Source organism: Amphiprion ocellaris, chromosome 22 (assembly GCF_022539595.1).
Source record: "Amphiprion ocellaris isolate individual 3 ecotype Okinawa chromosome 22, ASM2253959v1, whole genome shotgun sequence".
Classification (NCBI taxonomy): domain Eukaryota; kingdom Metazoa; phylum Chordata; class Actinopteri; family Pomacentridae; genus Amphiprion; species Amphiprion ocellaris.
The window spans coordinates 11,145,250-11,167,532 of NC_072787.1; the positions used below are offsets into that span (position 1 = coordinate 11,145,250).

The 22,283-nt window shown below is 39.6% G+C and overlaps 1 protein-coding gene across 5 annotated transcripts in view; it reads left to right on the forward strand.

The window, feature by feature from the left end:
• ctnnd2a (catenin (cadherin-associated protein), delta 2a) overlaps positions 1-22,283 on the forward strand; it is a 271,300-nt gene that overhangs the window by 168,159 nt on the left and 80,858 nt on the right. For all 5 annotated transcript variants that reach the window (XM_035943707.2, XM_035943706.2, XM_035943711.2 and 2 more), the window contains one exon: positions 15,195-15,327. In XM_035943707.2, coding sequence (XP_035799600.1) covers positions 15,195-15,327 — 133 coding nt within the window. The remainder of the gene's footprint in view (positions 1-15,194; positions 15,328-22,283) is intronic.

Consider the following 22,283-nt stretch of genomic DNA (forward strand, 5'->3'; position numbering starts at 1 on the left):
AGAAAGCAGCTGGATGCATTGAAAGAAGGAAGCAAATTTAGGAAATAAATCCTCTTGGCAGGAGGTGTAGAGAAAGGAACTACTTTGTTGTGGTTGTTGCTTTATTTGAAATTATAACTGCAGTACTTTCCTGTTAGTGATGATCACATTTAGTCTGTGTTCACCAGCTGTAGAGGTAGAAAAGCACCTGTTTATTAGAATCATCGCATGATGCATTCCTGTGGAAGTGTGCTCATGAAAATAAAACACTTAAATGCCCACTCGCAGTCGCACACATATGCTCACAGAAACCCAAACCAATATTGTTCTTAATCTAAATTTTTATTTAGTATGCTAATTAAAGGAGACTGACTCACAAGATGAAGCAAAACTCACTGGATGAAAGAGGAATTACAGAAAATACATTTTAATTAGCCGGCTATTTTCTACATCTAAGGCTAAACATACTTTCAGAGACACAAACTGTACTTTTGACCTTTTTACCTCCTTGTGAGATATTGCCTTTCATTTTTCTCCTAGAGATTTCACATATTTTTTCTTTGGTGGTGACGGAAAAATCTGTCAAATAACATTTTGACACATGGAACACTTAGATCCTCCGGGGAAGCAATTAAAAAACTAGACTTACTGTCAACCTTATGTGAGGATGGTAAGATGCTTGATAAACTTATTAAACATATTAAAACTTTCAAGATTACAAGAACATTAAACTAAATAAATTTCATCCATTTGTAGCAGTTTTGTAGGATGCCCTGAAGCAGGATTGTGACTTGGAGGTCATTGCTTCAATCCCCACACTGCCGGGCTGACTTTGGATCGGGAAGTAAAACAGCAGTATTTTAACCTCGATCTTTCCCACCCAGCACCCAAGTGCACTTGAGTAAAACCCTTGAGTAAATCAGAAGGTAGCTATTGTCAAGAAACCCCACAATAGTTATTTACTGTGTGGAGAATAACGGATTTTTACCATGTGAAAGTGTGTGGTTTTGGCTGTGTCATTATTCGCTTGATTCTTTATTTTCATTCCTGAAAGGTTTTCATCGCGGCCCCCCTCCTCGCTTGTGTTTTGCAGAGTCAATCCATTTTTCTTTTTCCACTGAGTCATGATAAAATAACACTGATGGATCCTGAGGGTGCTGACTCAATTTAGAAACACTCCTCCATCATGCATCCATCACTCCATCTTTCTCTCTCTCTGCATCACACCTCTGCAGGTAGAGACGGCCTGGCATTGATGATGGCTTGGAAGGTGCAGGCATTCATCCAGCACCAGAAAGTGTTTTCTCCCTTCTTGCTTTCAGTCTAAACACACAGTTCCCCAACACTCCCTTCTGTTGTCCTTTGTGTCGATTAAAGTGGCAAGCCTCTTCTTCTTCTTTTTTTATTTTTTTAAAATCCCTTCCCCTCTCTCCCAGTCCTTGTCTCTATTAATCTTTTCTCGTACTTTTTCACTGCAGGGTATGAAGTGATTCCTTGGAGTCTGCTCACTATGCTGACTATAGCCCTGTGTGTTTGTTTGCGTCCGAGTGTACATTTCTGTCTGCGCCTCTGTGTGTGAATGTGCTTTCTGCTCATAATATCAATAAAGACTGTCCTGTCAGCCAGACAGAGCTTGACCATGACTCAAGTCAAACACTAATCTTTGCAGATAGATAGAGGGAATAGAGTATGAGATTGAGAAGGACAAAAGTAGAGAGATTTTGGAGGAAAAAGAAAGCATTTTGAATTGAGAAGTAGATTCAGGCCAGGACCTCTTATGAGTCATTGCACAATGTGGCTGGTGTTGTCTTACTACTCCTAGTGAAGTGCATGCATGTGTGTTGAGTACATGCGTGTGTCTCTATGGCATTGGCACACATAGCAATAAGTAACACATCAACTCATGCGTGATTGTGCTTTTCCCCAGTGCGCATTTTGTCCCTTTTGTGTTTTTTCCTGAATCACTTAAATGATTTTACAGTCTTGAAATGCCATTTGTCAAGGTCAAAGCCTGAATCTCATGAAGCTGTGCCCTCATATGTGCGCCAGTGAAGATTGATATTATTTTACCATCACTTGTGTTGCCTTTCATTCTGTCAGAGAGCTACGCTCCCAATGTAAATGCAACATAAAAGTAGAGTATTAACCTCATATTTGATAAAATATGCAGTCAGTCTAAAAACCTATATTCAGGAGAACAGATCAGTGAAAATGCATTATTTTCGGCAATTTCACCCACAAGACTTTGCTTTATTGTTTTAAAAGTGTCAAACAAGCTGTCAGAGCTGCCAAACAAGCTTTTCTTGAGCTAGGTAATAATTTCACTTCTATTCCATCATGGGTTTTACTTTCATGCCAGCAATCATTTTGCAAGGATGGGTGAACATGTAGAAAATAAAAGTTTTCTTACCAAATTATACCACTTCAGAGGATGCAGTCATCTGTGTCATTGAAATGTTGCTCACCGAGTATCAAGCAGCAAATAAACCCAAACCTCAGATCATACGAGTGAAAGAGGTGGAAAATAAAATATCATAGCTTTCATCTAGATTCCTCCAGGGAAGGAGCGAGGCCTTCTATAGTTGGATGCATACTGCTCTGAAATCTGTCATTGTGTTGTGTGTTGAGCTGACCCAGTGTGAATATAGTATGCACTCATATTGTGTGACCCCTGCCATGTTGGAGCTCCAGCTATGTGATGTTTCTATTGCATAGCTCTGTTCCTTTTCCCCCTCTTGCCTCTATCCTCATTTTATTTGAAGTGGATGACTGCTTTTAGTCTCACTTAATCTGCTTTTAAAGGTTGTGTGTATATGGGTGTGTGTGTGTGTGAGTGAGTGCTTAAGCAGTTGTGTAGCTATATGATGCACAATCTCACATGGAAAATGTCAAAATCTTTAAATGCTTGCCATTTTTTTGAGATGACATATTCCCTGTGACGTTTTTATGTGCTAGAGATATTCCAAATGTAAATATCACAATCACAGCAGTTTCATTCCAATCATTCTAATCTATTTTATCATCATCGCATCCTTCTTTATTGTCCTGAAATGCAAGCGAGGCAACACAGTCATTCTAACCACAAATTTTCCATGCAGCACAATCAACTTTATCAATCCCAGGATCATATTTTGTTTGTTATTGCCTTAATTATTCATTTTACATCATGTTTTGTCATCTTGCTCATATTTTATCGCTACTATCTCCTTACACTTTATGTTATCATCTCCAGAGTGAGCTCCGTTATCAGCATGTTCCTTGTGTTGCCTTGAAAAGCTTTTTAGCCAACACTGAACTGCTACCACTCTGTGCTGTGTTATTGCTCCATTGTGAGCTAATGAGAATAGCAGGTGCCTAAGCTAATCACTGGTTTATTAGTTTTTCTTTGCTGATTGCACTTTCTCTTCCTCGTACACACAAACAAGCCGCACACAAATCAAGACTGAAATATTAATATGCTCACATGCAAACTCATACACTGCCCAAGGAGAGTTTAGTCACCTCAAGGTGAACTGTAAGCAAAGTTTGGAATTACCCCGTAATGCTTGGGCAGAGGCAAATCAAAATGAATTATGATGCCATTTTGAATTGGATATTTAAGAGCTGCCTACTCGTTACAAGAGTTGTTTGGAAGGGAGACTCACGTTTGGAAAAACTTCTGCAACAGCAGAATTTGAACCAGAGAATTTGACAATAGACCAAGTTTATGGTTATTATGTCAAGGTAAAAATGTCAGAGCAAGGGTAAATGCTGCTCCTGGCTACTTAAACTGCTTTACTGAGCGTTGTTATCTACAGTTTGCTGCTATCTTACATCATGCACGTTAATGAGAAACCCAACTTTAAAAAAAATATATGTGAGAGGTTAAAGAATTCAAGATTTATGCTGGAGAAGCATCATTTCTATATAGGTTGTGTATGTTCCTGGTGGTTTTGCATGCACATAAATAATTTGTTGGTAGCACTAAAAAGCATTTTAGAGATCTCTATCCAGTGTCCATACAAATAGCACTTAAAATGCAATGTTCTGTTGTCAATCTTAGATGCATCAGATTGAAGTAATATGCTTCTAAGTAAGCTTATAAATGTAACACAAAGTGCATTTATTAGTCTAAGATAAGATAAAATAGGATAAGCTGTTATTAATCCCACAGTGGGGAAATTTTCAATATTATAGCAACAAAGGGGATAGTGTAAACATTTGAGGAATATAGTGCAAAAATAAACCAAACTATACATACATAAGTATTACTTCTAGAAATAACAACAATGCAGATCAGTGATGTCAGTTTTATGCCTGAATTTTATTTTCTTAACATCATGACAGAGACCATGTGTTTTCCTCTGACCAAGAAATACAGTGCCTGAACGCATCCCATGTCGACATAAATGGAGTACTAGAGTTGCTGAATCATATTTCTGCTTGTGCAGCTTGTCAGCAAGCCCTCTACATACTTATCTACCTTTGCAGCATTTTTGTTCTGGTTTAACTTCCACTCTACTCCAGTGTATTCAAAAAGTGAGGGAATCTAAAGGAGGGCATAAAGACAGAAAGATTAAAAGACTAAATGTTGAGAGAGAAAGAAATAAAAATGAGGGATGAAAGTATTTTTGCGCTGAAGTGACTTTACCTGGAGTGTGTGTGGGCGGTTTGACAGATGCCATGCACGTACAAGTGTGTGTTTGTGTCAAGGAGAGAATAGGGGAAAGTATAGACGGGGGGAGGCGACGACGACAACGACAGCACAAAAAAAAAAATGTGTTTACGTGCACGTGCTTCAGAGTTTGTACATGTTGTCAGACAAGTCATATCTCTTGTAAATGTCAGGGCAAGGCTCTGACCTCTGCAGTAAATGTGCCTCTGTGTGTGTGAACCTGGCAGCCGATTAATGCATTGCATACACACACATCATCATGTACATATGTAAACACACACACACACACACAAGCACACACAAGTAAACAGTGCTAATATCTTGCTTGACCTTATCAGTGTGATATACACATGGCAAAATAATTGTGGATAATTTGTGGTTCCGTGATGCACATGGACACAAACTGACACTGTGGCGCCTAGATAGATGTACACACACACACGCACGCACGCACGCACGCACGCACGCACGCACGCACGCACGCACACACACACACACACACACACATATACACCTATCTGCAAAGGCTAACATTCTCGTTAGCATCATCACAGTAAAAATAGCTCACCTTTCTTGTTTGTCACTCAGAGGCCAGAGCTGGTTCATTGACATGATTGCATCAGCTTGCAAATCAAGAGACAATGGAGTAGTAATTTTCCTGCAGACTCTTGTTCGTCTACCAGCTTCATCTCGTGCCTGCACTTTGATTGACTTGAGTGTCGTAGATGGAGATTTGATCAGTCAGTTTTGTCATGGTTGTTCAGTAAGATCAATTATTTCATCTGTCTGGGGGAAAATAAGTCTCACATTATAAAGACAGCTTAATTTACCAACCTTAAAAATGTGGTACAAAAATGTACTACTCACACAGAATCTGTGATCAGCTTCAGCAGTGTTTAATGGTGATGCTGTTCAGGACAGGAATTAGCACTGGTAGTAAAAATACTATAGTAATATTATATCCCAGCTTATCTCCATATGTCTTTGAAAAGACAGTGGTTTCCACTTGTTTTTTGTGTTTTTTATTCTGTTCAAAATGGCTTAATTTACACAAAAGCTTCAAGAAAACAATATTCCTAAAGCTTCAAATTGCAATATGTCCAAATGTTTGGATAGTACCCAGCAACAGCAATTTCAACATTAAACCACATTAACATTGATAATTTATAATCTTCCAAGCACATCATATGCATTTGTGTATTTATGTGTGTCTGGGTCATTCACTGTCTGTCAGGTTTTGGAATGTTGTTACTGGATATAGCCTGAGTAGTTTTTTTTTTTTTTTTTTTTTTTTCAGGAGGTCTTGTGTGTCTAGAAAGGAGTATTACTTGTAAATTGCGTGTTTTAAATTGAAGCATGTGTGTCTGTCTCAATGTCACCTGTTTAATTTTAACTGCAAGGTTTGCACAGTATTGAAAAGCATGACATTTACGTTTTTCTGCGGCATACAGAACTTTATGTTGTTGATTTAAATGGACAAAATAAGCAGTAGTCATGTCGACAGAGCACCTGTTTTTGGTCCATACTGTCCTTTCTGTAGTTAAAAGATTTCCATACAACTGACATCACAATTCTTTTTGCAGCCAATTTTTTTTATTTTTTTTTTTTAGGTTTCTTCTCCTGTCTCTTTCTGGTATCTCATATCACTTTAATAAAGTTTTTGAATAAAAAATAACAGCTTAAATCATGTTAAATGTTATATTGTATCATTTGATATGTTTTGTCAGACAGACTTCTCTTGTAAATTGATCATGAGAAATGAGAACTGCGCAAATTTTATTTTCTTTTTCAACCAGCAAAAAAAAAAAGCTGTAGCATGATGCTGTTACGACTGTGGTCGTATAGGTAAGTGTAGTGTTTTTCGGTGCTGTATCTCCTTTGGTTTGCCCATCTAATATGCAAATAGAGCTGCGCCGTACCACCACCAGGATTAGTCGGCGGAAGGTCGGGTTAGCGCAAATTGGTCAGTCTGCCGACGAAATCCAAGATATAAGGTGGAAGGATGACGTTGCTTCCGGGTAGGAAAGGGTCAGGTGGGGGGGCCATCTTTCCCGGCATCCCAACCGGCACATAGCGGCACGATTCGTTCATTGTATAGTAAACCCAAGTTCGGTAGTAGTTGGGTGAGGGAGTGAGCTGCTCCTTATTGTTTCATTCATTTTCCCCTTTTTATGTTGGAGATGGAGGAAAGACTTTGTATCTGTATTTTGCATTTGGTCCTTTTATTTTGATAGGTAAGTCAACCTCTTGAAGACTAGTGTGGTTTTGTGTATTATTTTGGGATAGAGCACACTCCTAATTTAATTTACACCTTACCCTCAATTTGTTTTTGTGAAACCCAACCTTTGTTTATTAATACACATCTATTGTAAATAAACTGTTAACTTTCTTGAGAAAAGTTAACAGTTTTGTGTGCTGCTTGAGACCCGTGCAGGATGGCGATTCATGTTGTGTTCAGTAACCCCTAGGCTGGGGGTTGAATTTGAGTTAATTAGCCTTACTTCCCATTGCACTTTGTGCAATGTGACTATTACACATATGCATATCACAGTGTTGATGTTAGAATAGTTTATTGTGCAGACTTAGCGACGATATATTCAGTTCTCTTCTAACTGTCAGGATTTTTTTTGTTTTCCTTTCTACTTGATGCTTGTATGAATTTGGATGGTTGATCCAAACATATTCCTGATGAAAACCATTATAAATAAGGCATTATCTCTCCTCTGAATTGCATTAAAGTGACTCCTTGTAGTGATATATAATAATACTAACTATTGTTTTCTACCAACTTTTAACACAGTAGAGTACAAAAGTTCCTTCCAGTGAGACAGCAGCTTTATAGTCCACTTCAAACAGCATTGTGCTACTGTTTATGTCGTACAACAACCGCATTGTTTTCCAATTGGACAGATGTTGCGAGGATTCCAGATTATACCGCATTCCTCCTTTAGATACAGTGGAATACACATTTCAGTCTTAATGAGCGTGGTGTGTGATACAGTGTAATGGTCTGGGTCACCTCAGCTTCTATTGGCCCATCTAATGAATGTTTGACTGAGAGTGTGTTTCAATGGCCTATTGTTTGGCTGTGTAAACATCCAGTAATTGCGCTGTGCAACGGGGGAATAGTGCCACCGGGTTGAAAATTACCGATCAGCAAATGCAGGATAATGGCTGTGTGAATATGTGTGTATTTTTGCATCTTTGTAGATATGAGGGCGTCTGTTTGTGTGCCTTCAATGCATACGCTGGATGCATGTGTGGGTATGTCTTCATGTGCATTACTGAATGTTTGTGTGCATGTGAGTTCGCACCTTTGCTTCAATGCAGTGTGTGTATAAATTCAATAGGCTGTGTATGTGCACGTGTGCACGGCCTTCTCTGGGCGTGGAGATAAATGAACACCTGTCTGTCAGCTTAATGCCCTATTCGATTAGGCCTCCGATTCTGTGTGTTCAGCTAATTGCAAGGACTAGTGCCGGCGTTTGTGTTTTCCTTACCCTGGCAAATCGGTCCATGGCCCTGCACATTAATGTTCCCCTTCACCAGCCCCACCCATTCCAGCCTCACAAAAAAGCATAACTACACATGCACACTCAGGCTCTCTTAGATGGCATTTTCCGCATTTTAATTTCCAAGTAGACACACGTATCCAGACCAAGCTCTTCAAAGGTCAGAGTTGAAAAGCAGCCATCGTATACTGCTGTAAATAGGTGGCTTATTTGACCATTAGAGCAGCTCAATGGGCAGTGCTACAGTGAAATAATAGAGCAAATCCAAAGCAACACTGAAATATAAAAGGTAATATGTACCTACTGTATTTTAATTCCCCTTAGAATTTCATGCTTTCCTCCTACTAACTCAGGACTTATAGATGAAGTGCACTTTGAAAATCATTAAGAAATATTGTACTGATTTAACAACTATGAAGGACAATACAATTATGACCTCATCAAAAGAATTTTGGGCTATTTTTTGATACTCAGTGAAGAACCATAATTATTTGCTATCAGCTGGAATAGCTTTTCATTACTGATTGTAGCATCACTTGGTCCTCACACTGATTAGTGCAAAAAGACAGTATTTTAGCATCTACCCTCTTATTTTTCCCTTAAAATGGACAAGAAAATGCAAGATAATATCCTTCGTATGCCATCAAGAATAGTACATGACATTATTTAATAATATTTTTGAATCCAAATATATTAGAATTTTGTCAGTTCTATTTGAGTTTCCTAATGACAAACAGTACATTCACCACCGGGTCTTTTCCCACTATCATCTGTCACTCTGTTCTATTCAGTGTTAGTCAGTCTCATTCAGCACCTCTCATTCTTCTCACTCAGTACTTTGTTCACTTTTATTCAACCTCCTGAGTCTCCTATTCCCAGCTGAAAGATGTCATAGAGAAAGTGTATAGATTTTTTTTTTCTCTTCCTCTGTGTGGTTGCTGCATGGAACAGTGAAAAAACTCTGACGCAGAGAGAGAAACAGGAATGGTGGTATGTGCACAACAGGAGGAAAGAAAGGAGGAGAAAGTCACATGTGGGCTCTCATACTGAAGTGAAGAACTGGGGAAGCGAGGCCATCTACTCTTCTTTCCATTTCGTTCATCATTTTTCCCCTATGTGCTATCTGCCTTTCATTTTCTCTCTTCTCTGATTTTCTTTTTATTTTATGATTTACCTTGAGTGTGGAATTAGCAGCTCAGTTTTCTATTTCCATGGACAGAGCAGATCTGTGATTACCAGAGTCATTTCCATTCGCCCATCAGTAACCGAGGAGCTGTAGGTGAGAGGGAGGAGGGCGGTGACAGATGATGAGGTGTTTTCATTGTAGCTGACTCACCACACATTTTTCTCCACTGTTTATTTCTGGACGGGCTTCATCCCTGGCCCCATCCAGCTATCTCGATATTTCAAATTTGTCTGTCCGGCCATTACGAGCATCACCGTCTTTCTCTTCCCCGACTTCTCATTGATCACCTTTGCTGTGGCTTCTTGTTGTTAGTTTCTCCCAGCAGCAGCAGAGCAGAGGAGACGAGAACAGGCAAAACACACCATATTGCTAAAGGCCAAAAGGGCCAAGGCAATATAGAAAATCCCATAGCGTAGATAGTAAAGTCATTTGTCAAGTTCTTTGTCAAATATGCAACAGCTTGTAAAGTCACAATAGATTTATTGTATGGTTCTTTTTACACAAGTTAAAGCTAATATCTACTGGCATTAACACTGTGTATCAACTTGAAGTATTCTGTTGCTCATTTGCCCGACTTGTCTTGTCTCTCCCATGGATGCTGTGTTTTTATTGATAAATATATAGCATAAACCCAATAGTATTTCACATTTATATTTAATTTGCAATGGTTAATATATGCTAACACATGAAACATTTATGTTGAACTTACAAAGTCTTCTATCTCAACGGCAATGGAGGCAGTGTTTTTTCAATTAATAATTCTGCTTCTAAAGGGAGCATAGGGTATGTGTGGTTATATGTAGCAGTTAGATCACAGTCATGGTTAAATCTTCTGTTTTCAGTGACTTGGAAGATGAGAAATGTACTACTACTACTCTGCAACTTTCTAGCCAGGTATGAAAGTGTCAACATCATCTTCACTTTCTCAGCAAAGTAACCTGGGCAACATCATGTTTCCACTAAAATATTGACCACTGTTGCTAATTAACTACCTTTAAATACAATTAGCATCAGAGACATGGTGTAGCATTCCTGCTGTGGTTGCATTATGAATATTCTGCTGACGTATATTAGGATCAATATTATTAGCTAGATCCAGATGGAAAAATAAATATCATTCTGTTTTAATCTGATAAAAAATTTGACTCTCTAATCTAAATCTTAAATTCTTAAATTCTTAAATTCTCCACCTTATGTACTTGAGGCAAATTATGCCTCCATGGCTGTGTGCCAAGGAGAAACTTAACTTTCAAGCATTTGTCAGTAAGACACATCAACTGGGTTGGCTATTTGCCCTGGATAGCATCTTAATTCGGTTGTGCTTTTAATTAAAAGACACCTGGCATTACACGTAGAGTCACTGTTTGTGCCTTTCCATCTGCATGTTGTTCCGACTGCTGTTTATCTGTGAAATTGCTGAAGTCTGTTGTTATTGACTTTACTTTCACTAATGCACTCTACCTGAGGATGCACAGAGGAGGAGCATTTGCATGCACACATGCATACACTGTGAACAGGTGCACAGAGAATCTGATTTGCGAAAACAACAGAACACTCAAAGTAGAATTAGGCATTGAGGAGATTGAGAGAGATTATGCTGAGAGATTTAATACTGATATAAAGCATGTGTATTTTTTTAACCATTCCCTTAAGGTATTACCAGTTATTGGGGTAAGATATATAAAAAAATGAGAATTAAATGGTACGTTTTGGTAGAAAAACTGTATTAGGGGAAAGAGAAGATGCATTTCATAAGAGTTAAAAAGTAAAGAAGGAAGAGGCGAATGTGGGTCTGGACGGCTAAGATGCTAAAATAGTTTAATAACCAATCTTGATAGCTATTCTTAAAGTCAAGCTCTTATTTGCATGCTCCAGAATAATGGGAGAAATGCTGTCCTTCTGTCTTTTTTTCTCTCTATACTCCCCTCTAAGATTGCCCTTTTCTCTTTTGTCTCTGCTCTGTCCCTCTGTCTTAACGCAGTGATGAAGATTGATGCTCGTGTCTTAATTAGCATCTGCTTTGGTATGCACACTGCCATTCTGTCCATTGCTGACCCTCCAATCAGTTAACAGACATGACAGGCCTTGTCCAATCAGATTAAGGCCAGTGGGACAGGCTTCGTGTGTGGAGCTGTCACTCCAGATGCATTGTGGGGCACTGCTGATGGATGCGATTTGGGTTAGGAGACCCAAATCGCTCAGTTTTCATGACTATGCGTACCATCGCTGTGTTAGGTTGCGAAGCTGGAAAATGAGATCAGATACAATACTACAGTGTATTGTAAATGTTGTTAAGTAGGACTGAATTATTCACTGTGATATTTGGTTAATCCATCTTCGTTTTCAGTCCAGGTTGAATTTACAACATCTGATGAATGCATTTCAGTATTGTAAGCAGCAGGAATAGAGCAAATTGTAGATCTGTTGAGAGCACTTAAATGGCTTTTCACCACACCTTTAGTCTTTGTCTACCAAAATGAATGGAATTTATTCATAGCATCCATCAACCAATCTATGTGAAAATCAGCATAATTAAATACGGAATGTCAGTATTTTGCGTGTGTGTGTGTGTCTGTGTGTGTGTGTGTGTGTGTGTGTGTGTGAGAGAGAGAGCATCCATTCTTAGATGAGATGACCTTTGTCTTCTCACAGTATGCATGCATATATATGTATCATTGTGTGTGTGCTGTGAGGAGTTGTGATGGGGTTGCACCTACTGTAGAGGTTCAACTGTTTTATGAGGCCTGGACATGAGAGAGAACTTTTATGTAAAAAAGAAACATCTTTGATAGTTATTCTATTTTCATTTTCATGTGCTGTACTTTTCTATCACATTTTGCCTCCCTCCATGTGTGTGTGTGCATCAAAGCCCTACCATCACACAGCAGTCTTTTCCTCTGTCCCAGTTATATCACTCTGCCTCTGCCTCTGCCTCCACCCTTTCTCTCCCCCCACCAACCCCATTGCCACCTGCCTTTTTTCTCAGTATGTCAAACTGCTCGCCTGCCATACCTAGTGTTTCCATTGAAAGTATTTTGCTGCATCACGCCTCCGCTTGCCTCAAGAAATGGCAAAGTAACCAGGATCATGAAGGTGTGTGTGCTACAGCAGCACCACCTAATTTATTCTCATACCCACCGGTGTGTCGTATCAAGTGCACGAAGCTCAAGTATGAAAAAGCCAAATCAAGAAATTGTTGCGCGTTTATTACCACACAAGGAACAAAATCATAAAGTAGCATCAAGAATATGGCACAAGCGGCAGCACATTGTGGTGCTGGTTCCTCAAAAGCTGCGTGAGTATTTAGTGTGAATCCTGCAGTTTTGTTGGCACAGCCACTTTGATCAGTTCTCCCTGTATTCCTCTCTCTTTGCATCCTGCTGTTTCACATCATTGGCATGTCGCCTGGTGGCACGTCTACCGGGGCTATAGCTCTCATTAGTCCCGTGTTGACATGACTGGCATCTCATTTGAAGGTTGTTTTTTAGTTTTATTTCCCCCTCTCCTATCAGCCTCCTCTTGCCTGTTGTGCCCACAGTTGCCCCTGAATGCTCTGTTTTTGTTTTTTTTTTTCTCCCCGTAACTTTTCTTCCTTATTCTCATTCTCGCTCGATGTCTCACTGGCTCCCTCTTTCTTCCTTCTGCTCTGTTTCTCTCACTCTTTCTCTCTCCCTACCAGGAGTTTTTAATTAATGGCGAGCTATGATGCTTATCTTATCAGCAGATCACTCTGCTTTCTATTAACTACACTGACAGAGCTGGGGGAGCTGCAGGGGATGGATGCCACACACACATTCGGGCATGCACATCAGCACATCGTCAGTTATGCTGAAGTACAGACACACATGAATATGAATACACTTGTGAGCACATGCACTCACACTCATGCACATACACACATGCAGACAGGTACTAACAGGCACAGAGGCAATTGTGTCCGCATAAATACACATCATGATCCTATCTTAATCTCGCCACACACCCGTACACACACATAAACAAACAAACTGCCCTGATGGTATCTGGCTGTGTGATTTAAGGAACGCTGTTTGAGGGTCTCTCCTCCTAAATCCCCTAAATGCCTTGGGAATCCCTCCCTCTTCCTCCCTCCCTCTGTCTCTCCTCTACTTTCCTCCTTCAGTCCTGCTTTCTGGCTGAATGAACACTTATCATTCGGCAGATAAAGAGCCGTCCACACTGGAGCTTGCTTTATCTTTGAGAGCCATGTTTACTCCCTGTGAATGCTGTGCTTTTCACAGATGTTTCATAGACCGCATTCGCTTGATCCATCAAAGATGAGAGTGCTGTGTCGAGGCTTCATTTTCTGCTGCTGCGCAATGAAAATAAAAGTTTGGATGCGCAGACATGCACACGATCCTTTACACCCGTCAATTTTAACTCGCCAGGCAGGTCAATTATCCCACATTTACCACATTTTCATGTTTGGGCCGGCTGAGCTAGGAGGCAAAATAAATCAGTTCGGTTTTCACGATAGCTTGATGGGGATTACAGTGAGCCACATTTTGCCACAGAACAGGAAGCATGAAGGCAGAAACAACAAAATCAATCCACAAACACAGGGATCGATGGGAGGCGCAAAATTTCAACATGGGTTTTCGTCAGATCACATGGAGAGTTGACAGTTTTTAGAAAGCACGAGGAGAAGAAGAGAGAGAGAGGACATAGCAGTGAAACAGTTTACACAGTGGTTATTGAAGAAAATATTATAGTAGATTGTGGCGACACACACTCGTGCACAGTCGCCCACGCTTTCTCGCACACTCATAATTTCCTCATTTGGAAAACCATAGCAAAACAATTATCAGCAGGGGATAATACAATAAAGGAGATCATTTCCTGGGTATTACCAAGGGACAAAACATTTATTTCACTTTGTCCACTGTGTTCAGAGGAGTGTAAACTTCTAATGGTAGAAAGTATAGAACATAACTCACACCACTCACACTGCAGACAGTATGCAGGCAGTAGTAATGCTGTGCTGTGCAATTCTTCACACTGTTTGCCTCTTTTTCCAAGCTTCCTGCTCAGTTTGTGTCCTCATTGTACTGAAATCCTCTTTATTTGTGTTGACCCACAGTGTTTCACCACGTCAATACAAAGTTACAAATAAACAGATGCCCTTTAGTTTGCCCTTCAATATATCTAGCATCCTTGTATGCCAGCCACATCTTGACACTTTTTGAAGTGTCTTTGTCAGACACAGCTGCTACTATTATCATACTTACAAACACAGCTGTAAAGTGAACTCTCTATATGTTGAAGTATCTGGCTGATGTCAAAGAATCACTGTGTTATTCAAGGAAAATCCAACCGATTTTCTACTATACTACAATACACATGCTGTTTGTGTCAGGATTTCCCCCATTTATTTCTAAAAATGTTCACAGATGCCAACCGCTTAACCTGCTGGCCTCATCTTTACCTGCTGTCATTCCCTGTGCCTGTGATGGATGGAAAATAACAATGTTTTGGCAAATTGGGCATTCAGCAAGTGATTTGCATCATTTCTGTCCCCACTGTGTTGCTTAGCTTGTAAAGCTCTCTCCCATAAGAGAATTTTTCATTTATTTTTTTGGTGGAAAACAGAACAAAGTGGATTTTGACATTTAAATCTCTCTGTTTCATTCATATGTTGCCTTTTTATGTGTCGGTTTGTCTTTCTCAGTGTTTACTTTTGTATCCATGGAACTTAATGGTTGAATCTGTTTAGATGTGGGTATGTTGGGAAGAGAGTCGGTGATTTTATTGCACTACTTTCAGGTAATCTCTTGAGTTTCAGCTACTTGCTTTGTTAACGAGGCTGAAGGAATCAAAGAGTCTCTATTTGTCTGTCTCTCTGCAGAGAGTTTGGGTGGAGAGATCCGGAGCTGCCAGAGGTGATCCAGATGTTACAGCACCAGTTCCCATCGGTGCAGTCCAACGCTGCAGCTTACCTACAGCATCTCTGCTTCGGAGACAACAAGATCAAAGCTGAGGTTTGTATCTGTGTGTGTGCGTGAGTGCTTCATGTTGTGTGAGTTTTGATTAAAATCACTGTTGCAGAGAAGGGAATGATTGTAACTTGGATAATAAAACCCATCAAAATGTGTGTATGAGAAACAGAGTGAATGCTTTCCGATGAGTTGCTGTCAAAACAATTCGTAGAAAAGCTTTTGAGTAATAATGTATTAATTCACCAGCTCCACACTGATGTTCTGCATGATGAAGTTCACCGTAATCTCCGTCCTTAAGCTCTCCCTTCTACCGAGTTGTCTCTATAGAGGCAATAAAGTTCAATTAGTCCCAAAGCAGCAAGTTTGTCTCTCAAAAGCAATTTTGTAGGGAAGCCCCTTTGAAACAGTCTAATAAACCCTTTAATAAAGCTAATGGCACGCTAAGACAATGGCAGTGGCACACGCAGATGCAATTGCATTCAGACCCATAGATCCCTTTTTCTCTTCCTTCAGTTGCCCCTGGTGATACACACACATTCACATACCCCCCCTACCCTATATTAGAATCAGAATCAATTTACTAGTACATGCGGGCGAGGGCATTGACATTTTTTTTTCTATATGAAATTAATTTCAGCAGAGACCGTCAATAGCTGCCACTACAACCTCATTGAAAAGTGATTCCATATTGCAAAAATGCTCATTCACACACAAACGCCAAGAAAAGCAGCAGCATTGTGTGTGCACGTATGCAGATGGACATAAATCACGATCCTACAAATTCAATATGCAAAAAAAGAAAGAAAAATTAATATTAACTATCTGCAAATGAAAGGCAATTAGACATGTAAACAAGGCGACAAGGCTAATTTTCATTCACATCGACCCACTTACCCACCCAGACAAAGACACACACACACATATACAAATACAAAAATGCAATCACACTTACATACAAAAACATCACACTTCATTCCACTCCCACTCCGTCATCCACACAGCTATGAAAGAAACCACAGAGTTTGTGTCTTTTGTAATGGGCGTAATTATTGCCTGAATGGAGGTGTCCAACAATAATGAAAATAACTGTGCGCTGACATTAGATGCTTTGGCCTGCCTTCTGCAATACACTGATAAACACTATTTACACAAAAAGAGATATCAGCGGGTCAAGTTGAACACTTGAAATCACATCAAATAAAGGTGCAAAGATACACATACAGTATTTGCCCTGCATACGTGCACAAATTGCCACATGTGAATAATGAGCATGACAGCAGTGCGACAGCTGTGTTATGATGCAACGAGGCACACATAGAAATGTGCCTTCAGCTGTATTTCTAAATCAGTCTTTTAGGAAAAACCAGGTTGACTGACAATCACAAAGCCAACTGTGGGGACCTGATTCGCATGTTCGTGTTGTAAATCTCTTATAGGATGAGGAGAGTAATTAATTAGTTTTGTTATGGTAAATAAGAATATCATTTATTCTGAAGCCTTGTTTACCGTCGAACAAAGCAATTAGCCCCAAACTGTTACTGATGTGCTTATGTTTTTTGATTTTCTTTGTTATGAAAGTATCTTCACAGAGTTTAAATTTTACATTGTTCTTGTCATATTCAAGAATGAAAATATTTTATCTGCTGTCATCTGTTTTGTGTTTTTCTTTTCCCTTATCTTCTTTAAGGCTGATGGCATTCATTTAATTTCACCCAAAAGAAATTTTAAAGAACTTTTCAGTTGTAGCTGCTATTGATGCTTCCTCTGCTTACATGCAAATTGTCCCTTTTGTTTAGTGAACTTGACTCACCTTCAAGGTTTTGACAGATTTTTTTTCTTTTCAGAGGTAGGGGATTTCAAATGCCTATAGGGTTATCTTTGTTCCACTACAAAGTCTATTTATGCGTTGACTCGAATTGCTATCAGAAGACAAAAAAAAAAAATCTTTTATTAATCATTTGTAGTGTAGATACAAACCTATACTATCGACACCTTTACTATCTTCACTTCAACTCAGTTATAAAAGCAGTTCTTTCTTCTGTTCATCTAGAGGAAGCACAGTGGCAGTTGGCCTTACTTTCAGCAACACTTTAATGATGGCAGAGCTTCTATTGAATACAAAGATTTGAAAAGTGTCCATTTTTTTGTATTAACCCTCAGAACCCCAAAAAGTTTCTGGCATTTCCGTTGCTCCTATTACGTTTCTACACATTGTGGGTAAATTTTTCTATGGAAACAGCCCAACCATGGCTAGTAGGAGAGAGAATTCAAAAGTGTCCTCTATCTAGCATTGCACAGTTTTATCACACATTCAAAAAAAGAAAAAAAACTAAAGTTCAGATTTTTTTCATAGTATAAATATTTTACTACTAACATTTTTAATTTGTTTCTACTCTTGTCTCAATTGCATTGAGAAGCGTAGAGTTTCTTTTTTTACAGAGTCAGGTCAGAGCAAAGGGTTTATTTTTGGTAATTGTGTCGAAAACGATTAATTTGAAGAAATATCACGATTAATTTTAAGCTTAGATTTAGTTTCTACATGAAACGGCATATTACAGATGTGTGCACATAAAATGGTTCCCTTCCAGAGGTCACATGTCCGGCTGCATCACTTCTCCATCTTATTTTAGTTTCGCAGCTGTGTCTTCAGTTGTTAAGAAAATGTCTTGGTTTTTAGGTACCCGCTCAACAGTCAGGCAATCACGTCTTTTAATGGTTATTCATTACATTCATTATTTACCAATCAATGCCTCTTCATTACAAAATCAGAGATGCTATTTAAAAGTGTAACAGCTGCTCTTACAAAATAATAATTACCACAAAATCGAACCAAATTATGATCATTTCGGTGAAGCGCGGCAGGTGATTTAGGACATCACTTGGCAATCCTAAAGGACTCGCTCTATTTTTAGGAAACCGACCAGTCGCCTTAAGATGTATCTTTCTTCAAATCTGATATCTTCCTGTATTAAGCGATAATTTCATGTGATGCCAGAGCGTCTGCACTTTAAGCCCTCTTAGCTATTCTGTAAAAGAAAGTATAAATCACAGCTTTAATTGGATTGTTGCTTCATAAAACAGACCAATAAAAAGCTCCAGCAACTACTGTCATTTTTAATCAGCAAATCAAAGAATTATTTAATGCTATTATTTAACCAAGTACTTGGTTCTTTAATCTGCATACAAGGGGATTGAGGATTAACATGCATTATGAATGCAGATGCTATAGCAGAGATAATTTCACTGATCACTGATCTCTTATTTGCAGTCAGCCTGACAGACATAGATGACAAGGGACACATTGATCAGCTAAATGCAGCCACAGCATGCCTGCTATTCATCGTTCAGACGAGAACAGAAATATATGAGGGAGAGACAAAGGGACAGCAAAAAGAGTCAAAAAAAAAGAAATATTGCTTTCTGTTATCTTCGATCAGGTAACAAGAATGTAGTCTGTGGCGTTGGAAAGAGTCAGGAAGGATGATTAGCGCAGCAGTTTGTCTCTGGATGGATGAAATTTGCGTGTACATTTTCCTGTTTCAATACAGGTGTGTGCACTTGAGCATAAAAGACAAAATGTGATGTTTTATGCCGTTACATATACTCTTGTCTAAACAGATGTACTAAAAGAAAGAAAAATAGAGAGTGTGTGCTTGTGTGGCGGGGCTGATGGAAGTCTGGCCACAGCATAGACCACAGAGACAGCTTGGCAAATTCGTCTTCAGCATCATTTATAGCAGCTCTGCACACATATAGTACAGTCAAAGCACACACACATGAATCCCCTGCAACATACTGCACACAAACAGTAAATACACACACAACCGTGAACATCGTAGCTCATGTATCCCCCTTTATGTGCACCAAAACGAAGAAAGCGTGCACACACAGTGTTAGACTAAAGTTCACTTACATCAGTAATTCATTCTGGGTAGCAGCCATGTCGATATCCATTTATCCAACAGACCGGTTGTCGGGGGAGGAATGTTCCCCCTGACTCTGTGTCATTTGTCTCCCTCAAACCCCCTCCCCCATCTCTGTTAAACATATCAGTATTGTTTCTTTCTGCATAGACTTCACATATATGCCTCCCCCACTTTGCTTTGATATCAGTTACCTTAATTTATCCTTTGCCCACTTTTTCATGATTTTTTCTTTCCTTTATAAAAAGAAGCAAAAATATATCTTTTTTTTTTTTTTTTTAAAGCAGTACAGCTTGATTTTCCAGTGCAGTATAAATACATTGATCTTACAGGTAGTCAACATTGTTAGAATTAAGTACATTCTCACTGTTCACACAAAAGCCAAGCAATATGGCAAATAACAATGTTCAACAGACATCAGCGTGAAAGACAGCGTGTGATTCATAGAAGATACTGAAACACAGTCGCCTGAATACCGCAGCTAGGAATAATGGAATAGGACTCCGGTTCTATTTTGTGGGTTCTCTGTGTGCACATGTTCCCATCTGATTACTGTGTAATGTTTTGTCTGCTGTAGCAGTAAAATTTTTTTCATATGACAGTTATGCAAGTATTGCACCACCACTGAAGTGACGCTCATTTATGAGTGTTTATTGAAAATGCTTTATTTATCCTTAAATATTTTTTTTAGCTTAACCTAACCTGACCTCAGTCAAGGATCACTTAAAACTCAGGATTTTGCTATACTCCACTTAACTTTTAGAAACTGTGTTTGGGTTGTTCTTTTTGTTTAGTGGTGTAGTACAAAGTGCAAAGTTTTACTTACTTACCCATCACTTTCCACTCTCCAACCTCTTACCCTCCATTACTGAGGATAAAAAAGGTTACAAATACCTTTTAAACTGAACCTGTATGAATCATTATAGATCTCTAGTCAATTTCTGGGGACCACCTACTTGATTACGACGACTATTGGAATCATTCAGGGCTTTACTTATTAGCTGCTATGAAGACAAGTTGGGTTCGTGTTTTCTTTGTTGCTTAACTTTCTCAGTGTATTATTAAGGAAGATTTTCGGAGCTGTAACTCTTACTGTTGATAATTCTGCAAGAATTAGCTATGTCCCTGCCTCTGAACAATATTAGGTGACCGGAGGTTAATGCCTTGTTTGGCCCAGTTTAGAATACTCCAGAGGGAAATGTTAGCCTAGGGCCAGGAACTCAATTAGCTCAAGGTTGAAAGACTAAAATGCAGTTAGCCTTTGGCTAAGTGTCAGGTAAAAACAAAAACCCTTGAATCTGTAGATGCTGCTGTGTATCTGTGTGTGGACATGCAGGAAAGGTTGAAAGGTGTGATGCATCTTCACTCCATCACCACTCTCACATGCAAGCAGTAAACTGTCTGCATGCTGCTGCTGATTATTGTTGATGTTCCATATGTGAGGACTCATGCACGCATGGTAAGCGTCACATGCCACCATCCCAGGTGTGTGTCACACGTGTGTCCTGCTACCAGCTTTTACGCCGGCAGCACTTCTGATTCCCACAATCCCAGCTGTCACCAGTGCTAACTGTTACCAAGGAAATGCTGTCGCTATGGGTTACCAAAAGCCGTGGCCGCCACGGAACAGCGAGAGACAAAGACAAATCAATCTGCGCTTCTAATCTTCTTTACATGGAATAGAGGAATAGGCGCAGAGGTATTGGCAAGCCTTGTAGGTAGCTCAGAGGCAATACAAAGTAATAGCACTATGGCTTTCATGGAATAACAGATTAACCGTGACACAAACATAAAGAGGGAGAGGGGAGAGGTGCAGAGATCAGCACTAGAGAAGGGAAGGGGAGCCGAGGGAGGAGAGGAGCAGAGGTGAAGACTGTGGGGCATGACAGGGGCAGCAAATCAGGCTGAGGAAATTGTGTGGCCAATTGAGCAAGGTTAGTTTGCCATTCATTGCATTTCTTAATCCATTTTAATTGAATAGATAAGCAAAGTCATTTTGCTCGATAAACTCCTGCTGTGTCATGAAACACCTCCATCCTTTCCTGCCCTCCATCACTTTCCCATGCTTTCTTTTTCTCTTTTCACTCCATTCTCTCTCACACTTGAGTTTTTGCTATAAAGAAGTCAAACTTAAGTTGCTCTTCACCTTCACACGTTCAACTTCACACATAGTCATGTCAAAAGTTTCACTTCCAGAGATAATCACAGAAATGGTCCTTGAAGCCCATCGATGGAACCTAATAGTTCCTGTCAGTTACTTTGTATGGTGACGTTCATCCACCTGGGGCTGCACAATGAAACAGAGAATTGTCTTCTATACTTAATGTGCCGAGTTTGGAGGAAAATGTGCAGAAAAATAAAAGGGTTTCAAGAAATCTGATTGTGCAGTTAACTGTGAAAAACTGTGAGTTATCTGGCTGAGTAAGTCTGCCCGTTGCTGTACTTTAGAGATTAAATAAAAGTGGATGCGTGAAATACATGCTCCCTCTAATTCTGTCTGACACACCAGTTGCTCTGTTCATGTTCCTACTGGTCTCCTGATGATCACAGCAGCCTGTTTCTAGTGATTAGTGCTACAACCCTTTTGACTGGACCAAACATAGCCTGATTTAAGCTCTTTGGCCCCCTAAGGGCCGATGAAGATCCCTGCAGTGAAGGAGCGGTGTGGGAGGGTTTAAAAAGCACAAGCATAGGGAGGTAACAATATGTTTAGCACCATAGTGCGATGGCAATATGTATAGCACCATAGTGCGATGGCAATATGTGTAGCACCATGGGGGGAAGGCATTATGTGTAACGCCACAATGCCCTCATTGTGATGCCTACTGGGCTAATAGTCCTGAGTGCTTCACCCTCTTAACAAATCAGGATATAATCATAAATCTACACTGATTGGCTTGTTTATTTGACTTATTTGGTGTAAGTATCTGTTCCTTTTTTTGTGTATTTACATAAATAGGTAAATATAGACACACACAACATGACTAAGTAACCGGCTACAGGCATACTGAGCAGTTTTGGGATCAGAAAGAAAGACCCCCTTTCTACCACTGACCAAAAACTGTGGCCACCGTT